Source organism: Syngnathus scovelli, chromosome 20, assembly GCF_024217435.2.
Source record: "Syngnathus scovelli strain Florida chromosome 20, RoL_Ssco_1.2, whole genome shotgun sequence".
Lineage (NCBI taxonomy): Eukaryota > Metazoa > Chordata > Actinopteri > Syngnathiformes > Syngnathidae > Syngnathus > Syngnathus scovelli.
In genome coordinates, this window is record NC_090866.1 from 3,778,153 (window position 1) to 3,805,372 (window position 27,220).

At 46.0% G+C, this 27,220-nt stretch overlaps 1 protein-coding gene across 1 annotated transcript; it reads right to left on the minus strand.

Moving 5' to 3' along the window:
* Positions 1–699: 699 nt before the first annotated feature.
* kcnk3a (potassium channel, subfamily K, member 3a) lies at positions 700–26,980 on the minus strand. Its single transcript, XM_049756480.1, has 2 exons — positions 26,566–26,980; positions 700–4,879 (listed from the first exon to the last, which is right to left on the minus strand). Exons 1-2 carry the CDS (start codon positions 26,846–26,848, stop codon positions 3,972–3,974), a joined length of 1,191 nt encoding a protein of 396 aa, XP_049612437.1. The 5' UTR covers positions 26,849–26,980; the 3' UTR covers positions 700–3,971.
* Between the last annotated feature and the right edge of the window lie 240 nt (positions 26,981–27,220).

Consider the following 27,220-nt stretch of genomic DNA (forward strand, 5'->3'; position numbering starts at 1 on the left):
AACTGTAACGATAAAAACATATACAAGTTGCTCCACTAAATAAAATGTATCAAATAACTATAACGTAACTAGTTCACCGCCACACGACCCCAAGCACCGGCGTCGACTTCCAGGTGTGTGGCGGTGTGGACTTCCATCCCCGGAGGTGGCACTTCCAGCCACGGAGGTGGAAGAGAGCTCCATAGAATAGGACCGGGCATGTGTAAAAACCATGTCCAAGACCCATCCACCATCCCCGGACAGCAACCCGGCCGAGCGCCGGCCCCTGACTTCCATCCACGGAGGTGAAAGAGAGCTCCGTAGAATGAGACCGGGCGTGCGTAAAAGCCATAATAGTTTTTAAAACCTTCTGTGTCACTCCAAATCATTAAATCCTTCAAACTCTTCGTCCTCCGTGTCACTTACAAACAAAGCCGCTAATGATGCCTGTAGTACGTGGGGCCCTTCGTCATCTTCTTCATCCCGTGATCCAATCCTTTGTCCTTTATGTAAACAACCGCCGCGCCGCGCGGCGCCGCGCCGCTGACGTCACTTGTAGTTCAAACTACAGTAATCCCTTGCTACATCGCGGTTTGTTTATCGCGGTTTCACTTTTTTTTGGGGGGGGGGGAATTTTGAAAATTTGTGAAAAAAATCACATATAAGTCACTCCTCAATATAAGTCGCCCCCCTACCCAAACTATGAAAAAAAAAACCTGCCAAAACGCTGTCAATTATTTGGTGCATGGTGCAAGTACTGTGTTCAGGATATCATTTTACACTTTAAGTTTGATGTTACATAGGCTTGCTTATCTCATCCTACAAACAATGTCTCATGAAGATGTCATTTGTGAACTTAAACCTTCAGTAGTGATTACCAGCAGGATGTCACAGATTGTAACCATAGCAACGGTCATCGCTAAAATACGTAATTCGAGTACTCACAACTTCTAGCAGTATTGAAGTGAGAAGTACAGAAATGAAGAGACCATTTGAACATATGAAACATTGTTTTAAACCAAAATATGTTGTTAGAGTTGTGCACACTCCAACTTATTTTGCAAGAACCAAACAGGAGACAAGTAAGTCCTTTTAAGCACCTGCAGGTGGAGAGTCCATTCGTCGCTGTGTGGACAGAGATGATCGAATGCAGTCTGACTCAGGCCTCTTGAAGGAGCATTTTTATTGAGAGAAACAGAGTGGGGGTTGAGAGTGGGGGTCTGAGTAGACCGGATGGGGCCTGGTGCTGATCAAAGCACAGCAGGGGGTCTTTCACGATGTTGTGTGAACAAAACAACTTTGATTGCTTCCTCTGCAGCTAGTCAATCAGTTCAAAAGATCTTAGCACTTTGTTCTACTACTTTTGTTAAGACAGGACAAGCGAGTTTTATTATTACAGGTTACATTCCAACATAAGCATAGGATCAAACTAATCTATCAACCCTAACATATGTTTTATTAGGAATAAAGTAAACTTATTTTGTTTACATATGGCTACACACATTATTGACTGCAATTTATCATCGAGTTCAATCTTATTTAGCCGTCAGTCTGTGTCTGCATGTAGAAAAATATAAATGCGTCCGAAAGAAAATCTTTAGTGGAATATTATAAAACTAACCAAAATCGAACTATAGCAATCAAATGGATCACAGGGCTGAAGCTGAAAAGGACACTGTATGAAAACTTGAAATCGTCTGAAGTGTGTTATTTAAGCAAAGTGCATGAGTTTCAAACTCTGAGGCCATTTATGATAATCTCTTATCAACACTAAAGCATATGTCTGTTTTAAATCAAAACAAAACAATTTGGTTTCTATAGAATAAGAAACAAATGTGCACTGACATCCAGTGTTCAAAAGCAGACAACAATCTTCTAAGGTGCTGCAGTGAATTCGATATGTAAGTTTATATGCAACAACTACGATATCAGAAAACATATCGACAAACAACAAGTACACACAAGAGTCAGATGACGAGAAGAAACTGAAAAGATTGAATCAATACATTTGTATAAAACTCTGAGGTCCGATTGAAGGGATGGCAATGGCCAGTGGTTGAAACACGAGTGTCCCATAAATCCATGTTTGATTTGCAACAACCATTCTTAACTTTAACATAAAGTATCTCTGATAAACAAAGGACGAAGCCGGTTGAAAAATTTGGCTTGAACATGACACAAAGGAAAAGACACTCAGTACAATTACTGAAAAAACAGTTAAGGTGTTCAAATATATATACATTTTTTAATGTGTACAACATATACACAGTCTATTAATTTAAGAAAGGTGATATTTACATACCTCCTACCCCCTTTCTTCTTTCTCGACCAAACATATGCATTAAAAATAATACCAGCAAAATCTCAATGTCTGTGTTTAACAAACGTAACGTTCATTTATATCAATAGGTGCCATTGTTATAACATTTTTTAACAATGCTTTTTTTTAAAATTGTGGCTCATCCAAGGTCCACAAATCATTTTTGGTTGAGTGGGACATTGATCAAACGTGAGAACAATATATTTTTTCTTATTTCAAGCATGGTTAGGGTAGAACATGCACAAGATCCACAGGTAGGCTTGAGCCCCCAACCTCAAAACGGCGAGGAAGACGGGCTAACCCAGGTATGGGCAAACTACGGCCCGCGGGCCACATCCGGCCCACGGGACCCTTTAATCCGGCCCGCCAACCCTAAATAAATTGTATTATTAAACTTTTTTTTCGGTCATTTTGCCTGCAATGACTGCGTTTCCCCAGTAGATGGGGAACCACTCGCCTGCGCATTTACTACCGGAAGCCGTGTCAGAAAGCTCGGTGCACACTTACAAGTACGTACTCAGTAGTACGGAAATGGCGCACTCGCGCTCTATTTGTAGCAGTGCCGAATTTAGAGCGTGGGCTGTGACGACAGCATTCTTGTAATTTGCGCACCGAGTTTTCGGATACAGTTTTACGCTAAAGCCACCCACAAACCTTCCCCTGGAATCCTTCCATTAAAATGAGTCGCCCAAGGAAAAGCAAGGTGGACACTGAGTGCCGAGTGTTTAAAAAGAGTGGCCAATTTGGCTCGACGTACGCGACGTGACGTTCAGCCACATGAACATCAACATCAAATGAACACTGAAAATGAAGGGGAGGCTTTCAAGTTTGTTGTAAAAAAATGCATTTTGAATATGATCTGTACAAATAGCAGGGATTGAAACTAGCGACCATTCTCATTTTCAAACAATGCAGGATGCTCAAGGACATTGATGCACCACCTGTTTGTGACTAATCTTAACCTTTAAAGTTCTTAAGGCTTACTTTAAGGAAGTGTTTTCCGCTTCCTCACCTCTGTTACCAGGTGTTTGTGAGTTAAAACTCTGCTCTGATTTTCAGATACCCCTCACCGTGTTGCCGTTTTGATTACTTTATTTGGATGTATGCTTTCACCGATTCTTCAAGATGATATATTTGGTCAGAATGTTTGCCGTTTGTTGTGATCTCATAAGATAAACATACATCTTTCATTAATCTGACCTGCAGGCACTGAAGTGATGGAGACTGTTATTCATAATAACAGTGTCATATTTTATGAGAATCACTGATAGCAGTTTTTTAGGGATGTTTTTTTTTTAATGCTGTTAATAAATGCATTTGTTTTCCAAAAACTTTTTTTGAATATCCATGCTTTACTACCTACTAAAGGCCAAAACCTTTTATGTAATGACCTTTACAGGTCGTTTATATTACTTCACACAAACACTACATCCATCTGCTCCTGGTTCGGCCCCCCGGTCAAAATTTAGAACCCAATTCGGCCCGCAAGTCAAAAAGTTTGCCCACCCCTGGGCTAACCTCTTGCCTGACTTAGAGGCTGACTTGTGCTTAGTGTTTGGAGCCTAGACTGCTTGGACATCACCACCAGGGAATATCAACTCTGAAGTTGTCTCCTCCATGCTGGCATGCTTCTTTTACCACAGGTAAAATTCAAGTGGGCTAAAGATCATGCCTAGATGGAGCATCTTCGTTTATTGAGTCTCCTGTACACGCTGATGCTGTGAAGACCCGTAGACACGGAGCTAATGCCCGAGTGGGGCTGCAGACTGCACATACAGCCGTTGGAGTGAAGCGGGTTGGAGAAGGATTCTCCCTGCTCCATGTAGCTGTCAGAATTGGAGAGGTCACGTGGGATGATCATCGGGATGGAGTACTGCAGCTTCTCTCTGCTTTTGTACCAAAAGCAAGAACACATGGACTGGAAGTGGAGAACCTCGGCATAAACATTGCGCAGTCCCCGGCTGGCCGCTCCTCCGCCGCCGCTTCCTCCGTCACATCCCGACGCTGTGGAGGAAGGGGACGCTTGGTCCGTCGCGCAGCGCATGTGTCTGCCAGCCTGGCCATTATGGGCCAGTAGGGCCCTCTGCTCGGCATCCCTTTTCTCATCCTCAGCGTTCATGGTCATGAAGCGGAGGACGGCTAAGTTGAGGAAGGCTCCGATCACAGCCAGGCCAGTCAAGATGTAGATAAAGCTGAAGGCCACGTAGTCCAGCTTGGTCTGCAGAGCGTGGTCGTTCTGCAGCGCCACGTAGTCCCCAAAGCCGATAGTGGTGAGAGTGATGAAGCAGTAGTAGAAAGCGTGAAAGAAGGTCCATCCCTCAAATTGAGAGAACGCCAACGCCCCCGCGCACAGCGTACTCATGCAGGATATAAAACCCACCGTCACCATGTTGAACATGGAAACCTCAGTCCTCCTCATTCCGAGGCATTTCTTCAGGCGATGGAGAAGAAACCTCACAAATGTGTTGATGCGTTCGCCCACACTCTGGAACATGACCAGGGTGAGAGGGATGCCAAAGAGGGCATAGATCATGCAGAACGCCTTCCCTTCATCTGTGCTGGGGGCAGCGTGACCATACCCTGTGGGACAGGGACACAGAGACTTACTGAGTTACTGGGGCAAGACTAATTCACTCTACTGGAGGCTGCGAGAGATGCACAAAGACTGGAGGAGAGTCAAACCTGGTCAAAGCCAATTTGTATTCTCTCCACACATCTTCTGATCAGTTCAAAAACTTCATTTCACAACAGAAGAATTAAACTGGAGATGGGAATGCAATGTGTGGCGCCAATGGCCAAGTATTGGTATCATGTACAGCAGAGAGAGTTTAAATAATTCATTGGCAATTGTTCTCTGTGGAGTGGCCTCACCTAATCAGTGCTTTTGCACCTAACTAGCCCTTTGCATTTTTTTGTAGCTCATATGAAAAGGACACCGTAGGGTGTATTGCTTGTTTTATAGGGAGGGAGAGAGAGTGACAAAATGACCCTTTGTGCTTCCGCATAGTCCTCTCCAGTTTTATGCATTCTGGATCATAAAGTCTGTCTGCCTAACGTAACTCTTCTGTGCCCATGCATTTTGTTTCTTGTGGTTTGTTTTTGCTGTGAGCTTTTGTTGCAAATTTTCAGTTGTTTTCTTGTATTGTTTTTTCCCCCAGCTCTGCTGCCATCTTTTGGTGGTGTTTCATGTTCTTTGGTGAGCAAACTGTAATTTGTTTTCCTGTCATGCGGTCGCGTTTATTTTCCGGGTTTCTGTCTCGTCGATGTCGTAATTTTACTTCCGGTTTTATTTTGTTGTTCCTTCCGATTCAGTTTGTGTTTCCTTCCTCGGTGTTGGTTGTCTTGTCTTCCCTGATCCCGATTGTGTGCACCTGCGTAATCGATACTAATTGTCATCACCTGTGTCCCCGCCCTTTTGTGTGTATTTAGTCTGTGTCTTCCCCTTGTCTTGTGCCAGTGTGTCTTGCCTCGTCCCGACCACCAGCGATCCCTTGATGCCTGAACTCTCTGTAAGAACCCTCCTTTTTGTCTCGCCACCGAGCGACGCTTTTGTTTGTGCCTTGGTCTCCATCGCCTTTTTGTCTCGCCCCAGTGCGACTCCTTTAGTTGGTACTTTTTGCTACGCGTTTTCCCTCGTAAGAGGCGTTTTGATTTGTACTTTTAGCCTTTTGACTCGCCTCAGTGCGACACCTTTTGTTTGTACTTTTTGCCACGTGTTTTCCCTCGCAAGAGGCGATTTGATTTGTACTTTCGCTCTGAGTGCTTGCTGGAATAAATCCAAGATAGAAACGACTCTGCATCCGAGTCCTTCGCCTTGTTCCCGGCCTGACAGTACACACTGGCCAGACATGGACTCGGCAGAGTCGGAGCACCTGTGCGCCGCAGTGCGCTCCCATGCCTCACTGCTCGCCCAGCACCAGAGGGAAGTGGGCGACTTGGGAGAAGAGATCCGAGGACTCGCTAAGAATCAAGAAGATTTCAGAGGAGCGGTCGCCACCCAAGTAGCAAAGCTGGGTCAGCAAATGCAGGAAGTGCTCTCGCTCTTAAACGCGGGACCAGCAGCGACCTCCAGTACACCCGTCGCTTCCCCCGTTACTCCCCTTGCAATAGCTCCCATGACTGGCGGTGCCAGACTGGCTCCTCCAGAGCGCTACTCCGGAGAACCCGGCCTTAGCCGGGCCTTTATTACAGAATGCGAGATGCATTTTGAGAGTTCCCCAGCAGATTTCCCCACCGAGCGCTCCAAGGTGGCCTACATGGTATCATACCTGACGGGAAGGGCCCGCACGTGGGCCACCGCGGAATGGGCCAGGGATTCCATCTCCTGTCGCTCTCTCCCCGCTTTCATCCAGGCCCTGCGAACGGTGTTCGATCCAATCTCCGCTGACCGAGACAAGGCTCGCCAACTCTGTCAGATAGTCCAGGGACAAGACACCGTCGGAGACTACGCCATCCGGTTCCGCACGCTGGCCGCGGTGAGCGGGTGGAACGCGGCGGCACTATATGACATCTTCCTCCGGGGCCTGTCTGGACCCATACAGGATCAGCTAATCCCCTTAGACCTTCCCACCGACCTCGACGCCCTCATCGCTCTGGCTATCCGCACTGACAACCGGCTGCAAGAGTGGAGGAAGCACCGACGCAGCAACGCCCCCGCTTTCGTCCCAGTAGCCGGCCCTGACGTTCACCACTCCAGGCTGTACGGGGATCGGCAGCGCCAGGAGCCAGAACCGATGCAGTTGGGCAGAGCTAAGTTAACAGAGGAGGAGAAGTTACGGCGGCGCCGAGAGGGAAGATGCTACTACTGCGGCGAGCTCGGACACCTCCTTCTCTCCTGTCCAGTGAGGAGGACCCTGAAGGTAAGCGCCTTCTCTGCGGCTCTGTCCCCGGGGCGAATGCTCCCCAAGGGCAGGATTACACAGTTGGGAAGAGAAATAGAACTCGAAGTATTAATAGACTCCGGAGCGGACGAAAGCTTGATAGACTGGGCATTTGCTCGCCGGTGGGGGGTAAAGACTGAGCTACTGAACACTCCCGTGAAAGCCAAGGCACTCAATGGACAGGCACTCTTTGAGATAACTCACATAACAGAACCAGTCTCGCTGTCAATTGGTCCCCACCAGGAGAACATACGGCTACATGTCGTGACCTCTCCAATGAACCCTCTCATTCTCGGGTATCCATGGCTTCAACGCCACAACCCCGCTATAGACTGGGGATCAGGGGAAATAACGGGATGGGGGTCCGACTGTCATGATTCCTGTATCAAGTCTAACCCGCGCCCTGTGCCTCCTGCTCCAGACGCGCCAACCCCAGACCTAACCGGGGTCCCTGCGTGTTACCACCAATGGGCCGAGGTATTCAGCAAGGCCAAGGCTACCTCTCTGCCTCCCCACCGTCCGTATGATTGCGCCATTGACCTCCTGCCGGGTTCAACCATACCCAAGGGGAGGCTTTATTCTCTTTTGGGACCTGAGAAGCAAACCTTGAATGAATATATAGACTCCTCCCTGCAAGCAGGACTGATTCGACCATCGTCGTCGCCTGCGGGGGCGGGGTTCTTTTTCGTGGGCAAGAAGGACGGCACCCTACGTCCCTGCATTGATTATAGTCCCCTCAATCAGATCACCATCAAGAATCGGTATCCGCTCCCACTGATGTCGACCGTGTTCGACCAATTACAGCAAGCCCGGGTGTTCACAAAGTTAGATCTGCGCAACGCCTACCATCTGGTGCGCATCCGGGAAGGGGACGAATGGAAGACAGGGTTCAACACCCATCGAGGACATTTTGAATACCTCGTCATGCCATTTGGCCTCACCAATGCTCCCGCTGTGTTTCAGGCCATGATAAACGATGTTTTGAGAGACTGTTTGGACCGGTTTGTGTACGTATATTTGGACGGTATTTTGATTTATTCCCCAGATCTGAAGACCCATAGGGTTCACGTCGAGACGGTGTTGCAACGACTCCTTGAACACCAACTATACGTAAAGGCCGAGAAAAGTGAATTCCACAAGAGCACCGTTTCTTTTCTCGGCTTCATCGTAGCCCCGGGCAAGGTAGAGATGGACCCGGCGAAAGTAAGCGCGGTAAAGGAATGGCCTACCCCTGACTCACGCAGGAAGGTGCAGCAATTCCTGGGCTTTGCCAATTTTTATCGGCGGTTCATCAAGGGCTTCAGTGCCACAGCGGCTCCCTTGCACGCGCTCACGTCTCCTAAAGTCCCCTTCCGCTGGTCAGCAGAGGCGGAGGCGGCCTTCCAGGAGCTAAAGAACCGTTTCAGCACCGCTCCCATCCTCACGCTTCCTGATCCGACGCGGCAGTTTGTGGTGGAGGTGGACGCCTCCAATCAAGGAGTAGGTGCCATCCTTTCACAGAGGGCCAAGAGCGACAACAAGCTCCATCCGTGCGCGTTCCTGTCTCGACGGCTGACGCCCGACGAACAGAATTATGATGTGGGGGATCGCGAACTGTTGGCAGTAAAGCTGGCATTAGAAGAATGGAGACATTGGTTAGAGGGAGCACAGCAGCCTTTTTTGGTCTGGACAGACCATAAAAATTTAGAATACATAAAGTCAGCTAAGAGACTGAATTCACGCCAAGCCCGCTGGTCACTTTTTTTTTCAATCGTTTTAACTTCACTCTGTCCTACAGACCGGGAACCAAGAACACCAAGCCTGACGCCCTCTCCCGTGTTTTCAACTCGGATCCAGAAATTAAGAAGCCCGAAACCATCCTGCCTCCTCATTGCCTGGTTAGAGCAGTGACCTGGCCTATCGAAGGCCGGGTACAGCGGGCCAATGGTAACAAGCCACCCCCTAGTGGTTGCCCTGAGAACCGACTATTTGTCCCTGCTCAATTACGATCCCAAGTCATCCATTGGGCTCACACCTCCAGACTCTCCTGCCATCCGGGCATGCGCCGAACGCTGTTTGTAATCCAGCAGCGATTCTGGTGGCCCTCCATGAGGGCAGACGTCAATGAATACGTTGCAGCCTGTCCCGTCTGCGCCCGGAATAAGAACTCCCACGGCGCCCGTATGGGGTTGCTGCATCCCCTACCCATTCCTTCGCGCCCATGGGCGGAGATATCCATGGACTTCGTCACCGGGCTTCCGACCTCGCATGGGCGAACCACCATACTCACAGTGGTGGACAGATTTTCAAAGATGGCTCACTTTATCGCCTTGCCCAAGCTCCCGTCCGCTAAACGAACGGCCACCGTGATGATGGACCACGTATTCCGGGTTCATGGGTTCCCGAAAGACATTGTTTCCGATAGAGGGCCCCAATTCGTATCCAGGTTTTGGCGGGAGTTTTGCAGGCTCATAGGGGCAACCGTGAGTCTCACGTCAGGCTATCACCCGGAGGCAAACGGACAGACGGAACGTATTAACCAGCAGTTGGAGACAAGTCTCCGCTGCCTGGTCTCCCAGAACCCCTCCTCGTGGAGCAAGAACCTCTCCTGGGTGGAGTATGCCCACAACTCCCTGCCCACCACGGCTACAGGTATGTCCCCCTTCAAGTGTGTGTATGGCTACCAGCCCCCTGTCTTCCCTGACAGTGAGCCGGAGGTGACGGTGTCTTCAGCCCACGCCTTGGTGCGCCGCTGTCGTCGCGTCTGGTCGGCGGCTCGGGCCACGCTGGTCCGACAGGGGGACCGGGTCAAGCGGATGGCTGACCGGAGGAGACGTCCGGCGCCCGTGTACCAGCGAGGTCAACGTGTCTGGCTATCCGCCAAGGATCTTCCCCACCGGGGGGACTCCAGGAAACTGGCGCCTCGCTTCGTGGGTCCGTTCCCCATCGCCAAGGTCGTGCACCCGGCCGCGGTGCGTCTCCGCTTGCCCAGGTCCCTTGCAGTCCACCCCACCTTTCACGTTGGGAAGGTCAAGCCGGTGGTGGACAGTCCGTTGGTGCCAGATCCTGCGCCCCCTCCGCCTCCGCGGACTGTGGGAGGTGGGACAGCCTACACCGTTAAAGAACTATTGGATGTGCGCAGAAGAGGCCGGGGCTGGCAGTACCTGGTGGACTGGGAGGGTTATGGGCCGGAGGAGCGGCAATGGGTGCCGCCTAGTTATATTTTGGACCCGGGACTTTTTGAGGACTTTTATGCGGCTCACCCTGGGGCTCCTGGGCCGTCTGGGATCCGGCCCTAGGGGGGGGGTTCTGTCATGCGGTCGCGTTTATTTTCCGGGTTTCTGTCTCGTCGATGTCGTAATTTTACTTCCGGTTTTATTTTGTTGTTCCTTCCGATTCAGTTTGTGTTTCCTTCCTCGGTGTTGGTTGTCTTGTCTTCCCTGATCCCGATTGTGTGCACCTGCGTAATCGATACTAATTGTCATCACCTGTGTCCCCGCCCTTTTGTGTGTATTTAGTCTGTGTCTTCCCCTTGTCTTGTGCCAGTGTGTCTTGCCTCGTCCCGACCACCAGCGATCCCTTGATGCCTGAACTCTCTGTAAGAACCCTCCTTTTTGTCTCGCCACCGAGCGACGCTTTTGTTTGTGCCTTGGTCTCCATCGCCTTTTTGTCTCGCCCCAGTGCGACTCCTTTAGTTGGTACTTTTTGCTACGCGTTTTCCCTCTTAAGAGGCGTTTTGATTTGTACTTTTAGCCTTTTGACTCGCCTCAGTGCGACACCTTTTGTTTGTACTTTTTGCCACGTGTTTTCCCTCGCAAGAGGCGATTTGATTTGTACTTTCGCTCTGAGTGCTTGCTGGAATAAATCCAAGATAGAAACGACTCTGCATCCGAGTCCTTCGCCTTGTTCCCGGCCTGACATTTCCATTCCTATCACAGTCAGTATCATTATTATCCCTGTCATTAGCTAGTCCAAAGTCAGCAATAGGTTCACCTTCATAGAATCAATTTCCAACCAATTTTGTTCTTAATCGTTTATGGAAAATATCTACCGACGTTCATGCAAAATTAACATGGTGGTGCTGACACTTTTTCCCCCCCCATTTTTTTCGAATGGAGTATGCATTTTCTTTAAAAAAAAAAAAAAAAAAAAAAGGTGCTGTACTGGATTCCTGTTCTTTTCCTTTTGCAAGAGCGGGAACAGCACAGTGTGTTCAAGAGCGGCGCAGCTGCTAGGAAATATCGACAGCCCTGCGTCACCTGATTGACAGCGATGCTCTTTGACAGCAATCACAGGAGCTGACGAGCCCCTGCGGTCCTACTGCTGTGTGTAAAACTGAAGACGTCCACATCCCCACCTCTAACCCATGCCGCTCTGCCTACAGTGAGAAAGTTCTCATGTGACGGGAATTTTTTAGAGTAAAAATCACTTTTCCTAGCGTTAAACCCATCTCATTGTCTTGGTTTGATAAAAAGATTATCAACCACCCAACCTGAGGCTGAGGCTTCTCTCATAACCTCATTTCTGTAATTGTCATATGAATGGTAATATGGAAATTGCCTAGTATTTATGCTAAGAGTATTTTAAAAGATTGCTTATGCAAAACTAACAAGCAGGAGAAGCTTAATGTCATTGGAGCACAGGTGTGCCCTAGTCAGCGCTCTCACCTCCCTCTCATTAGTGCTTGTACTGCTTTTGAGCCTTAAGGTGCATTTCATTTAAGATCCTTGCAGCACATCATTTTCAGAAGGGAATGAAATCATGAAGAAAAACCTGCATGTTAAATTTGAGGATTTTTTAAAAATTTATTTATTCCACATTTATCTTAGCAAATGGGTGCACATCTCTATTCTTAATTGATAATATAATCACGAACACTGAGTATAAGCTTTCTGGTCTTGTCAAGACAAAACACCACCCATTGCAGCCCGTGTCTTTAATACGCTCATTAATTAGGCAACTCCAAGTGTGTGCCTTCAAAAGACATTAAAAGAGTGGTATCACATGAGTGGTCATGAATTGGTTAGCTCTCAAGCGCGTATATTTCTCATTGAGCACTTTGGGCCTTTTGAGATCAAAACAGAGTCCAGAACCTATTTATCAGGAACTCCATTGCAACATTTGAAATTATGGTGCCCTTTTGTTTCGTAGTGTCTCTTAATGCAGTGTTTCCCAACCACTGTGCCGCGGCACACTGGTGTGCCGTGAGAGACGTTCAGCTGTGCCGTGGGACTGTCCAATATTTATTACGGAGCGCATTGTAAACAGGATCGCCAAACCACTGGTCAGTTCGCGCAAGGCCTGGTCAGCCACTTGCTAATCGTGCATGTGTGGAGAATCGGAGAATCTTGAGATTTCATATTGTGTCGATATGATTGTATTGCATCGGCACATATTCAGTTTATGTGTGTGTTGCTGTGTGCTTTTGCTAACAGTGACAGACACTATGACGGTTGTGGTGCGTTTGTGGTCCGATGGAAATCAGAGAATGCAGTTCAACCGGAGAACCTGGATTGGTTATTTTTCACATACGTAAAATAAGCAGTCAAGTCGAGACTCCTCGACTGTGATAGCCACTCAGCTGCTGTCAGAACAGCAGAGCGTCTTTAAAAGTGACTTTGTTCTTATTGTTGCAATATTTATAGACCTAGTCTAAAACAGTAAACAAAATCACGTTGATTCTTTTATTTTAATCACAATCACTTTAAATAGTTTATTTCTTACACCGTCTAAAACCTTTTTAAAAAACTGTCACTTTTATTTAAAAAAAGGAATACAATTTAAAGAATATTTAGTATTTATTTCTATTAAATTATTCGACTCTCCATACATATAAAGGAATAGGACTCTACGTGTTTCGTTGTAATATAACTGATTTTAATGTAGGAGCTTAACAGATTTTTGTTGGCGGTGTGCCGCGAGATTTTTTCCAATGAAAAGGTGTGCCATGAATGAAAAAAGGTTGGGAAACACTGTCTTAATGTCTTCAGAAGTGGAAGTCGACCAGGCATGCACTGCCATGTTGGATAATACAACAAGTGGATCATAGATCCACTTGAGACAGGGAGACAAAGGTGGAAACCGGAGCCCTCAGGACGTTCTTCTCTGTGTATAATTGCACCGGCGTAATTAAAGGATAGAGTGTCTCATGTGACAAATTGCAGTGTACACAATCGTAGAGGCAGGCTTCTTTTTGGGAGCTCAAAAACGTTTTAGCATTGTTTATGACTCAAGATGGCTGTAAGCATTTCTTCTGCGACATTTTTTATTTTTGCTTCGTGGGGGCCCCTGGAACAGATTAATGGCATTTCCATTTATTTCAATGGGAAAAGATGATTCATGGTATGGGTGTGGTAACAGAACAAGTTAAACTTTTTCTCAGGGCACGACTGTGTAAATATAGGCATCTTTTTAAATAATAAGTGGAGTAGGATCTCTTTTTTATGGTGGATCTTGGTCCCTACAACAAAAATGGCAACGTTATTGGTGAGGTGCAGTCAGTTGAACGACTGCAATTTGAACGTCTAGGTGGTCTGGCGAGCGCAACGTCCCACTTATCTACATTTACAGCGCTCTTAAAAAGGACACACACACTATGGAATGTTCTGCACAAACACAAATACAAATTCATATCATTTTGGAATAGGCTGTCTTTGAGCAGGCTGCTTTTTTTTCTTTTTTTTTTTGCCACAGTCTGCTTTCATCTCCAGCTGTGGCAGGCCAAAGACATCAGTGCCTGACCCTTCAGATTGTAACTCTGACCACAAAATGACACAAGTGCAAAAGATGACTATGATAGCAGATTTTCCCACATTTAGACAGACTTGGTCTCTTAATCACAGACACCTCCAACTCCACATGACCCCGTCGTTTGTTTACTTTGGCACTTAAACACAGCTTTGGTCTCTGGAATCTCGCTCCATTTTGTTTCTGACTTTTGACCCGAGACTTTCTTGGCAGCTGCTACGAAAAGAGCATGTGGGCAAACAAAGTGAATTCGAGGAATATCATACGAAGAACAGAAAACCAAGCAAGCTTGTAATAGTTTACTGACAAAATGAAAGACACTAAAAAAGCAGACAAAAACATCAGCCTCAAGTTAGCATCTGTCTAGTTTCATTTTAATTTTGTTTCAGAAATCCCCCCTCTAAAACATTCACACAAATATTCATCAATTCGTCTTTGTGTGTCCAACCACTTAAGCTTCTGTTTTGCTCTCACCATAAAAATAAAACAAGGTCCAGTTCCGTGCGTACTCCTCAGGTTCCTTTTTAGGGGATATGAAAAGAAAACTTGGCAGACGCTAAGTTTTCCATGAGCTCAGTAAGCGAGCTATTCCAAGTGGAGTGTGAGATCTTGACGAGGGGGTTGACTAATTAAATAAATCACGTGATTTATGGAACTGATAGTCGTTGGATGCAAACTTGTTTTAAAAGTCACAACACAGCTGGACCGAACGGCGGCTTGCGTCGGGGTGGATGCGCCGGTTGGTGGGGCTAGTGAAGGGTCAATGAGGATCGGAAAGATGAAAGGACGTATGGGAGAGGTTTAGGAAACATAGGAAAAAAACATCCTTAAGAGGTTTTGTCACGGATCGGATGGAACATGGAGCAGGGCGACCAAGTGCAGCTTGGACCAGGGTTTATTGAGGGAAAAAGGGAAGTGGAAGGAGGCATCGAGGGAAACAGACGAGAACTGGCAAATTAATAACATGAGAGACTGACCGACAGGGATTGCAAACAGAAACAGACTCGAAACAGACAGGAACCACAAGGACAGCAAACGGGACGACATCGACGATCCGACAGGGAGTGAGGGGCAGACAGGACTTATATACACGACAGGTAACGAGAGGCAGGTAGGAATAATCACACTGATCATGGGCACACAGGAGGGGAGGGGCGAGCACACAGACACACGCACAGAACTATGACACGATCGGGGACGAATCCTGACAGAACCCCCCTCACAATGGACGGTTCCCGACGTCCCAAAAAACAAACAACTAGGAGAACCGAACCGCACTCGGGCGGCGACTTGGAGAACCGAACCGCACTCGGACGGCGACTTGGGGGACAGGACCGCGCTCTGGCGGCGACTTGGGGACAGAACCCCACTCTGGCGGCGACTTGGGGGACAGAACCGCACTCTGGCGGCGACTTGGGGGACAGAACCGCACTCTGGCGGCGACTTGGGGGACAGAACCGCGCTCGGGCGGCGACTTGGGGGACAGAACCGCGCTCGGGCGTAGACTTGGGGAACAGAACCGCGCTCGGGCGGCGACTTGGGGAACAGAACCGCGCTCGGGCGGCGACTTGGGGAACAGAACCGCGCTCGGGCGGCGACTTGAGGTACAGAACCGCACTCGGGCGGCGACTTGGGGTACAGAACCGCACTCGGGCGGCGACTTGGGGGACAGAACCGCACTCGAGCGGCGACTTGGGGGACAGAACCGCACTCGGGCGGTGACTTGGGGGAGCGAACCGCACACGGGCGGCGACTTGGGGAACCGAACCGCTCTCGGACAAACGGAGAGTCACAACCGCATGCAGCGGCAAGAGTCACACGCACCGCAGCAGTGGGAGTGGAGCCAGGGACGATCGCTGGTTTGGCGCAGCTGGCTCAAAGTCCGGCATTGCTGGCAAGAAGTCCGACGACGGCCGTGGGTCCAGTGACGCTGGGGTGAGGCCCGATGGTGGCCGCGAGTCTAATGGCGGCCGTGGGTCCGGCGTTGCCGGAGCGAAGTCTGATGGCGGCCACGGAGCCGATGGCGCCGGGAGGAACTCCAATGGCGGCCGCGGGTCCGGTGTCGCGGGAGCGAGTTCGACGGCGGCTGTGGAGCCCATGGCGCTGAAACCTGCTCGGATATGGATCGGGCGTCGCAGCGGGAGCTGGTGGTGAAGGGGGGTCCAAGCGCTGGTCGCTGTGATGGTCGGATCGTTCTGTCACGGATCGGATGGAACATGGAGCAGGGCGACCAAGTGCAGCTTGGACCAGGGTTTATTGAGGGAAAAAGGGAAGTGGAAGGAGGCATCGAGGGAAACAGACGAGAACTGGCAAATTAATAACATGAGAGACTGACCGACAGGGATTGCAAACAGAAACAGACTCGAAACAGACAGAAACCACAAGGACAGCAAACGGGACGACATCGACGATCCGACAGGGAGTGAGGGGCAGACAGGACTTATATACACGACAGGTAATGAGAGGCAGGTGGGAATAATCACACAGGAGGGGGAGGGGCGAGCACACAGACACACGAACAGAACTATGACACGATTGGGGACGAGTCCTGACAGGTTTCTGTGTGGAGGTAGATTGGGGTCAAATGTTTTGTACTTGAAAAAACAAAACTTGTACTTGAAAAAATAAAACTTGAAACTGAAAATAAACATGTTAAGCTTGAAACTTGAAAAATAAAAAAATGTATTCAAAATAAAAATACTTGTATGAAAAGTTTTTTTCGAGTTGAAAATAGTTTGGCTTTGCTTTGGTAAATTTTTTGAATAAACTATTTATATTCTGGTTTCATCGCCATTTATTTTTCAAGTTTGAGGTCACATCTTTTTTTTCAGGTTCAACTCTTGTTTTTTTCAGATCCTGATCTTTATTTTTCAGGGAACCTGTTCAAATTTGCTACACTCAATTTACATTTTCTGTGTCTTCTTGGGGGTGTTTTTTTTAAATTGTTTTTTAATAAATGTTTCTATTTTTCAAGTTTCAAGCTCAACACGTTTTATTTTTTCAAGTACTACAAGTTTTGTTCTTTCAAATACAGAACGTTTGACCCCAATCTATCTCCATATTTCTGGCATTGCCATGACGATGTTGGACTTGATCCTATATTCCATGTTGTAAGAATCAACAATGTTGATTTAGTGCAGCAATAGCAAAACAAAACAAATGTAACTTCAAGGCCCATTTAGTCAAAAGCAAATATTTGAGTCATGGGCTTTTAAGAGGTCATCTCAAAAGCACCGGCGGGTCTGTTTCAAGTGCTCCATTTGGGCTTTCAAAATGCACCCGTGTGGGCAGACCAGAGAGGAAAGAGTGAGCTGTAAGAGAGTATGTTGTGTAATGAGATACTGGAATTTCAAAGCGTTTCTTTTGTAACACTGCCAACACACACAGTACATGTAATGAAAATATACTGAATCACAACATCGCCGTTCCTGTGGTCCATGTGATCATTTGTGTCTCAACATTTTCTCATTTTACTTTTATTCTGACATTTTGCACCTTTGTCATCACTCACCTGCTCCTAGCTGCCACCTGATTCCAACAATGTTGAGCCTAAAATTGGTCCAGCAGCTTTTAGGGAGCAGATGCTGTGTCCTAAAGTGACATCCGCTGGCAATGGCACATGACACACTGATCGGTTTACTTAATGAAAGCGTAAATGCAATATGGAGAAAGGCTGGATTAAAAAGGGACACCGAGAGGCCTACTGATAAACATCAAAGCCCGCTGGCACAAATTACATAAAACGGGAAGTGGAATTGGATGCATTACATGGCCTTGAGGTTGTATCCGTTTACTGTTACAAAATATTTTAAGTATTATAAGTATTTGTACTGTGTTCCATTATTGACTACCATCAATTCATCGTAATAGTTTTCGGAGAAAATGTCAGAGTCAGTTTTAACTGTGTGTGTGTGTCCAGGTTGTTTTAACACCTTTTTTGTGTGGGACGACCACTGCCTTGGGCGAAGCAGATGGCGAATGCTGGCAGACAGGGAATGGAGCTGCTCCACCTCCACTCAATCTGCAGCTTCACCTTAGCAGACCAGGTCACAAAGGAACAGAGTATCCGTGTGTGGCAAGACTTAATATAGATGACATTATATGTACCGTATTTTTCGGGCTGAAAGTCGCTCTGGAATATACATCGCATTAGCCATAAATTGCACAATAAAGTGAAAAAGAACATATATAAGTCGCTCCGGAGTATAAGTCGCATTTTGGGGGAAATTTATTCGACAAAATCCAACACCAAGAACAGACATGAACGAGCAACAACAGGCTAAACGATAGGTATGCTAACATGACATAAACACAAACTAATAGCTGAGAACGGGCCTGACGTAACATTCTGAGTTATTCAAATAACTAGTACATAAATAACACGTTTATCAAACTATCTGTGTCACTCCAATTCATTAAATCGATCGATCGCCCTTTATGGAAACGATACCGCGTATGCGCCGCGCCGCTGACGTCTAAATATTCTAAATATTCCACAGACTTGTGTAGACTAGAGCGTCACAGTTTGAGTAGTGCTACAGTACATGTGAACACACTTTCTACTGGTGTAGTAGAAAAATCCAATCACTCCACCCCGACCGGTATCGCTGATGAAACGGTGCCTGTTTCAGATAATTTCACATGTGTAACAAATATTTACTATCAAATTCCCACGGTCGTATCGTCCCACCGCGTTAATAAACATTTGAGAGGTGATGTCAGCCCTAGAGAACACAATCTTACTCGCATTTCGTTTAAAAATCCTTCAATAGATACGCACCGTGATCGACCAATTACACTAAAACTCGGTTTTATGAATATTAGATCGCTTTATACGAAAGCAGTTCTCGTTAACCTCATCACGGAACATAATCTAAACGTTTTTGGTCTTTGCGAGACCTGGTTAAAACGTGGGACGATACGACCATGGGAATTTGATAGTAAATATTTGTTACACATGTAAAATTATCTGAAACAGGCACCGTTTCATCAGCGATACCGGACTGGAGAATCACGCCCCTTTATATCAGACATGCGCAAACATGTCAGCGGGAGCGGTACCGCGAGTCATCACCTTCGGCTATCGCAATTACTTTTATGACGGCAAAAGACGGACAGCACAGTCCGAGATATGCAACAAAAACATTTCTTCTTTCAGATTTTTATCAGATTATTTTTTCATATTCGCAAATGTGTCAGACACTGTCGGCAGACGTTCATTTGTTTAGATTGAGCTGTCAATAAATCATTGTATGAGGTAATTTCTTTTTTGTTTGATTCCATGGTGTATTTTACACCACAGTAATTACAGTGCAAATCCAAATTATTGTCATATTTTTTAAACAGGTTAGACACATTGGACAATGATGGTTACTTAAAGTTACTGATATCTTGTCTTTTCACTACTAAGATCAGATTCTGCGGGTAAAATTGCAATAATAAGGTGACTTGACTTAGACTTGACTTGACCTATTTAAGGACTTGACTTGGACTTGACTTGACCTATTTAAGGACTTGACTTGACTTGACTTGCCCAAGAAAAAAACGACTTGGGACTTACTTGAGACTTGAAGGTTAAGACTTGAGACTTACTTGAGACTTGCACATGTGTGATTTGGTCCCATCTCTGCCGCTGACATCACTTGCAGTTCAAACTACAGTAATCCCTTGCTACATCGCGGTTCATTTATCGCGGTTTCACTTTTTTATTTTATTTTTATTTTGAAAATTTGTGAAAAAAATCACATATAAGTCGCTCCTCAGTATAAGTCAACCCCCCACCCACCCAAACTATGAAAAAAACGCAATTCATAGTCCGAAAAATACGGTAATGTATAATTAATGTTATGTTGTGGCTGATGAGAGGGTAATGCAAAGAGCATTCTGTTTCATAACTAATGGTGTAGGTCTCAACCAATTAGGATTAATACAAAATTGCCATTTCCTGTTAGGGAAATTATTGAATGACAACGTTGAAGCTTATTTTATTTCCTCCAGTCCTATAGGTGGCGGTAAAGCACATTCCAGTATCAACTTCTATGCACCCTTCTTGGAACTTCTGTTGATTTTGTTATTTATTTTACTAATTTTGCAAATTAAAAAAGTAACTCATAATGAAACAATTCCTCATGTACCTTTTGCATGGGTAATCAACCGAGGCAAGAAGTGGATAATTTGTCTGCAAGCTAAGAGAGTAAATTCAGGCTTATCTTCACATTTCAGCCACCAAGTCGCTCCACACTTTCGAATACATTCACATTTGAAATTGATTTCTGAGCAATTATTGTAAAATTGTGGTAATTGCTTTGCGCACTCTGACATCATTTGCCCCTGTAGCCTGTGGAAAGGAAACCGAGGAGCCATCCCATGTGATGGTCGTGATATAGGTGTTACTTGAGAAAGCAAAAGGCTCACAGTCTGTTTTAGCCCAAGGTCATCAAAATGTTTGGATTTCTATTTTCACGCCTACTTAATGTGTACTCATAAACTTGCACTACGATGGCGGCCCTCAAGGGTAAACACTACTCACCTGCGACTGTTATTGCTATTATCATTAGGTGTATGTGTGTGTGTGCGTGCGTGCGTGTGAGTGTGTGTGTGTGTGTGTGCGTGTGTGTGTGTGCGTGCGTGTGCGTGCGTGTGTGTGCGTGCGTGCGTGCGTGTGTGCGTGCGTGTGTGTGTGAGACAGTCCACTTGATTCAGGTTGGCTTGTTGAGGTATTAGGCAGATGCTGAAGACAAATTGGAAAACAAATTCCCCTCGGAGACTGTATAGTATATAAGCAAGCGAGCTACACTCAATTGCTGCTGTCAGTCCAAATCACTCCAGTGCTGTGAGCAACTTGGAGTAGACAGGTTGAAGTCGTTTGTAATTATCATCCATTTGGAAAATGGCATTTATTTACGCAGACTTGAAATTTATTTTATTTTCCATCCATCCATTATCTGTACCGCTTGTCCCCACAGGGGTCACGGGCGTGCTGGCAGGCAGTAGGCAGGGGACACCCTGAACTGGTTGCCAGCCAATCGCAGGGCGCACAGAGATGAACAACTATCCGCACTTGCACTCACACCTACGCGCAATTTGGAGTGCTCAATCAGCCTAACATGCATGTTTTGGGGATGAGAGAAAACCGGAGGACCCGGAGAAAACCCACCCAGGCACGGAGAGAACATACAAACTCCACACAAGGAGTGGAATCGAACCCGCACCCGCTGAACTGTGAAGCGGACATAGTAACCAGTGCTCAGTGCTTTATTTTATTTATTGAACACCCGCTTTGAAATTGTTGGGGCGTTTTTTTTTTTTTGGGGGGGGGGGGGGGGGGGAGGGGCTTCTGTAACCGTAGCTCGTCTATCGCTGAAATATTTTGGACACTGTGCTCAGTGCGGTATATTAATCCCCAGGGAGGAATTCTCCAAGGTGGTCGTGCGTGTGTGTATTTGCTTTCCATATCACGCAGGAGACCTGTTTTATTTGTGTTTTGAGCCTTCAATTGTACAGGAGACATTCAGAATGTACTTTGGGGTTTTTAGAGGACGCTTTTGTGTTTAATATTTATTTGTATCCACTTATGTTAGTGTGTATAAAAAACTTCTATAGTAACTTCTATTCTGTGTATTGTGCAAAAAGTGCAATGACCATTGTCTCTATATATTTGTTTTTGCACGTATAATAAACAGAAGATGAAGCATCGTCAAAGCGGCCATTTTCCTTTTTTTCTATACGCAACACCCGGTGTAAAAAGTTTGCAACCTTCTGAACTAAACACTCATGAGATACATAAATATTAAATATGATCATTAGTTGTGTGACTGACATGCCACCGTGGTGGCTCTTGCTGCTGCAACAGCTCCACCTTCCGAATGCCGCTGATCGCGGTCCGGTCTTTGAAACGCGGCTCTGACTTTTGTATGCCGCCGATTGCGGGTCATGTTCCCCGAGTTGCCGCCGATTGCGGTTCATGTCCCCAGAGTTGCCGCCGATTGCGGTTCATGTTCCCCGAGTTGCAGCCGATTGCGGTTCATGTCCCCAGAGTTGCCGCCGATTTCGGTTCATGTTTCCAGAGTTGCCGCCGATTGCGGTTTGGACTTTGCCACAGACAAGTGAGGTCAATTGGACTGGTTGGACTGTTTTGTATTTAAGTCCTGTCTGCCCCTCACTCGCATCATTGATGTCCTCACGTCTGTTGTCGTAATGTATGCACGTCTTTTGTTTCACGTCCCTGTCGGTCAGTCCTCTTGTTGTTTTGTTAAGTCATGTCAGTTTGCCGAGTCTGGTAGTTTGTTTTCTTCAATAAACCCTGGTCCAAGCTGCACTTGGTCGCCCTGCTCCAACCGATCCGTGACAGAATTCACCGACAGCTGTTTGTTTTAGAGCACCAACAACTCATGCAATTTCACTCTTCCAGCAATTGTTTTACAAGAGCATCCGCATTTCCATCCTGCCCTTTTAAAGCTCCTTAACACAGATTTCTTAGCACTTCCTGTCTCTTATCATTTACATTTTCATGACTTCAGTTCATCTTGTATCTTGTATAAAGGAATTCCCCCTGCAATTATTACACTGTGTTACTACGAACCCTGAACATTTCTTGTAAACTCACTGCAACTTTAATCCAGTCATTGTTCTGGGAATCATAACCAAAGTGTCTACACACAACTCACATTCCCAATACCTTTCCTTTTTCGGACCACGAGAGGAGAAAGTGCAAGACGGACGGCCATGTGAACGCAGAGGGAGGCTTGTGCACACAAAGCATCATGTTACATTCCTAGTGATGAGCTTCTTTTTGGGAAGTCATTAGGAATGATTAGACAGAAATACAGTACGGTGAAAGGAAAGTACCAATGGCAATGCTATTGCTACTACTACTAAATAATAATAATAATAATAATAATAATAATAATAATAATAAAAAAGCTTTTGGTTTCATCGAGTCATATTCCAGGGCATGAGATTCTAGGTATCCTTCCTTTCACATGAAAAAAATAGAGTTCAGTGAAGCCAGTTACTTAGGATAAAGCTTATTCTTCATGTCCGTCATGAGTTGTATATTTATAACCCTGAATAGGGTCAGAAGGGAGCTTCAAGTTAAACCCACTCATGTCTCACTACTGTGCACTATTTGCTTTGGTTTAACTCCAATTGTGATGATCCAGCCAGACCATGGAGTCTAATAAATACAAATGTTTTGTTTAGCCAGTCAGGCAACTTTCCGTTCAGGCTGCGGTGCATAAAGCAGAGACGTGTAGCAGCTCGTATGAGTCACGTGAGGTGAGCGACAGGAGCAAGGGGGTGATCATTCCAGTCAAACATTATCGACTTTGATATATAGTACCTATGATTCACAACAGACCAGTAAGAATTTCCATTGCGTCATACTTTTTGTGTAAAGGTAAAAAGTGCATCCAAGTGAGATGCAAAATGAGCTTAGAGCACATTTAATAAATACAAAATCCTCCAAAACGACCATAAATTGCATGACGTCAATGCTTGCAGGTGCTGCCCCAAATCTGCAACCAACAAAGCAGCGGTAACCCGCCAAGCCTGCTCATTGTCTCTCTCCATTGAACACATGAATAAACATCACGACCCGAGCAAATACAGGACAATGTGACGTGAATCTCCTAAACCAAGAGAGACATGCAGCTTTGTTCTCAGAAAATTCATCTAAAATTTTAACATTTATCAATGTCATGACACCCCAAGCAATATATGGATTTTTATCATTTCAAAATATTCCAGGTCAGGTCAAACGTGAAGTAACAATTATTCAAGTAGACATTTTAAGATGTCTTTGGGAGCTCACAAAAAATCGCTTTAGTCATTTTGTCCTTTGAGTGGCATCTCCGAGACAAAAGTGACTCAGAAACACGGAGGCCATTTATTTATTAACTGCAACAAATGTCGTCTTCATTCTCAAGGTTCATTGTGTCATTTCAAGGAGAGGACATCTGTAATTTCCAAATTATCCACGTCATGTTGCATCATCGTGGCCACCCATCATCTGCAAGATGTCATTAGGTGGAAACTAAGTGAGTGCTGAGATACAAGCATTCACGCTAATATTAATGAGGCCTGTCACAATTGTTTTGATTGTGACACTCATGGCCCAACAAAATGAACAGTGAGGTACAAAAACAAAAAAGAGGTTTAATTTGACACTTTATTTTTAACAATTCTCTGGTGGCGTATGAAACAACCAACCCCATTAAGCAGCAGTTAAAAAATGATTTCAACAAAATCACAAACCTACAATGCCAGCAAATAATACCATTGAGTTTGCACAGCATGTGGCCCCAAAAAACATCAACGGTAATTTATCTTGGTGGGGATGAATGAAGTCAACTAGCAATGAAATTGCAAACACAAAATCTGTGCCATCTATAAAAAATAAGACATGTGGTCAAAACATGTGCTACATATGAATAACTCAAGTATCTCCCATGTTTTTTATCTGATGTATATAGTGGACATCAGATAACAGCCAGAGGATGTCACTTCTCATGTTTGTCCTCCACACAGTCTGCCCGACCTTCATGTGTGGTCGCACATGGGCCGCGAGGGCGATTACCCCGAAGCCTTAATTTTTACCATACGACCCTTGCCAACACACATGGCGTGAGCCCGACCTCCTGCAATCTTAAAAGTGTTTCCTTTTTTCAAACTCATTTGTAAATGTAAAATGGATGCATGCATGATTTCTGTGATTTTATTTGATTCTCAGTCCTCACACTGTCTTGGGTCTAATGCGTAAGACTTCATTTCTAAAATGACTACATTATAACTTCAAAGAATAGCCCACGGAAAATTAGCTCCAGGTCTATTTTTATATATTGGCTCTCGGTTATGCTCACGAGGATCGGTATAAAGTGCTTCAGTGTGGCCATTTTGACAGTAGGTCATTGTGGCTTGAGCTTGAGTGAGTACAGTGAGTACAGCATCCAAACTGTGAGCCACAAGGCCAACGGTCGGGCTCTGGTGTTTTCATTAATATGTAATGGTAGCATGGAACACTGATCGCTGTGTGTTTGCAGCAGCCGTAGAGTTCACACTTCCAAAAGACCCGTGTCTGATTGGGTTACAAGTCAGAGATCAGTTCTGTCTTGACCCATACACACAAGAAGATGCTGAAGAATAGAGGGAATAACACATAAGGACAAATTCTCCATCTAAAGGTTTTACAAAGTTATGCAATTTGTAGAAAATTGTTATTTGGGTGTATTTAAACACACCTGCCGCTGATCATCGACGGTGCTGTGGTGGAGAGGGTGAGCTGCACCTAGTTCCTGGGGGTGCACATCAGTGAGGACCTCTCCTGGTCCGCAAACACCTCGTCACTGGCAAAGAAAGCTCAGCGCCGCCTGTACTTCCTGCGGAAGCTCAGGCGTGCATGTGCTCCTCAGGCAGTCCTGTCTACATTCTACCGTGGCACCATTGAGAGCGTCCTCACCAGTTGCATCGCTGTCTGGGGTGGTAACTGCACTGAACAGAACTTGAAGGCCCTGCAGCGCATAGTGAATACGGCTGGTAAGATTATTGGTGCTTTGCTCCCCTCCCTGAAGGACATTTACACCTCCCATCTCGCCCACAAGGCAACCTCGATTGCCAGAGATGTAAGTCACCCGGCTCACTCTTTGTTTGACCTTCTGCCCTCTGGGAAGAGGTACAGGAGCCTGCGCTCCCGCACCACCAGACTCGCCAACAGCTTCTTTCTCCAGGCTGTTAGGGCCCTGAACTCGCTACCCCCTTCTGCGTAGTGTGCGGCACTGTTGCGCTATTTTCGGGAATGTCTGCTGTACGCGCACTTGCTCCTTTTTTTTTCTGCTCCTCTTATTTATTTATTTATTGTTGTGTTATTTATTCATTATTTATTCAGTACGCTTTTGTTATACTTGTTTACTTGTTTGTCTGTTGTGAGCCATGTCTTGTCACCGTGGGATAGGGGGGAACGAAATTTCGGTTTCTTTGTGTGTCTTTGGCATTTGGAGAAATTGACAATAAAGTTGACTTTGACTTTGACTTTGACTTTAAAGACTGCAGCTGCAGCATGTGCCCCCCCCCCCCCCCCCCCTCCCTGCTTTAATTCATCCAAAAATGTTCCCAGCTCAATAAACTCTGATGTTTTGTCTATTTATAAAAGTGTCCCCAGGTGTCAAGCCTGGCAAAACATATGTGCATGGCTGTGCTGGAGTTCAACATGTGTGTATGATGTTTTTATTTCATATCATTCACATTTTCAGAGATGATCTGACAGATTTGAGACTTTAGTTTTGTTTTTGTTTTTTAACAAATTTATTTGTGTTTCAATTTATGTTGGCATGAGTGAGTACCATCTTAAGTATTTATATTGGGGTTCTTTGTTCGCCAATTATGCATATATTTATTGTTTATAGCATTACTTTTAATTGTTATTCCTTAACGCACTAGGCTATTAATGTTTATATCTTTATTTATTTATATTTATTAAGACGACTGGATTTCTGCTTCAATGCTTTGAATCACTGTAGTGGCTACATGATGTGTTGCAAACGGACACCTGTGGTGCGTAGTGTTCACGTCAAGAGTTTGTTTTAAAGCTCACGTGTCACGTATTTTTTGTTGCCCCGTGTGCCGCAACTCAACAAGTACCTCCCTCTGAAAATGCGGTTGACTTACCTATGGTGGTGATCACAGTGATGGCGAAATAAAAGGAGCCGGCGAATTGCCACTGCACCCCGGCTTTGTGTGGCTTGAGCTGCAGCACAACCTTCTCCAGCTTGTCAAAGTCCCCTGCGGACAAGTTAAAGGTGTGGAGCAGCTCGGCCCGGCGCAGGGACACCTCTCGCCTCTGGCTCGTCTCCGTTTGCGACTCCAGCACGCCGAAAATCGCCGCGCCCACGAGCAGGTAGGTGAGGGTACAGATGATGAGTGCGAGGGTCCGCACGTTTTGCCTCTTCATGGCTGCTGCGTGTCAGTGGGTCTGGCCCAGAGCGAGCGCTGATCTGGACGACGGGGAGCTGGGCTGGTTCATGGTTGTGCTGCTCTTCGTCTTGTACTTTATGAGGCGGGAGCTGTCCCTTCAGCACCACTCCTGCCTCCACGTAGCAACTCCCCACCCCTTACCTCATAAGCCCCCCCCATTTATTTAGAATTATTTTGCACTCATGATATTTTTTTTACCAGGGTTGATTATTTTCATTGGAAAAAACCCTACATTAAGATTTTCTTTTTTTTTTCAATAAAGCATAAAGCGCTATAGTCAATCTTAAAATCCACACCATGAGCCATTTCCAGGAATAGCTCTTATTTCAACAACCAGGTCAGTCAAGTC

What these genes read in the sequence shown, in the direction of transcription:
- kcnk3a (XM_049756480.1), bottom strand. Translation starts at nt 26,848, where the DNA reads ATGAAGAGGCAAAACGTGCGGACCCTCGCACTCATCATCTGTACCCTC. An exon ending in CACTGTGATCACCACCATAG is followed by an intron (nt 4,880 to 26,565) that starts GTAAGTCAACCG and finishes CCTGTCCCACAG; the next exon opens with GGTATGGTCACGCTGCCCCC.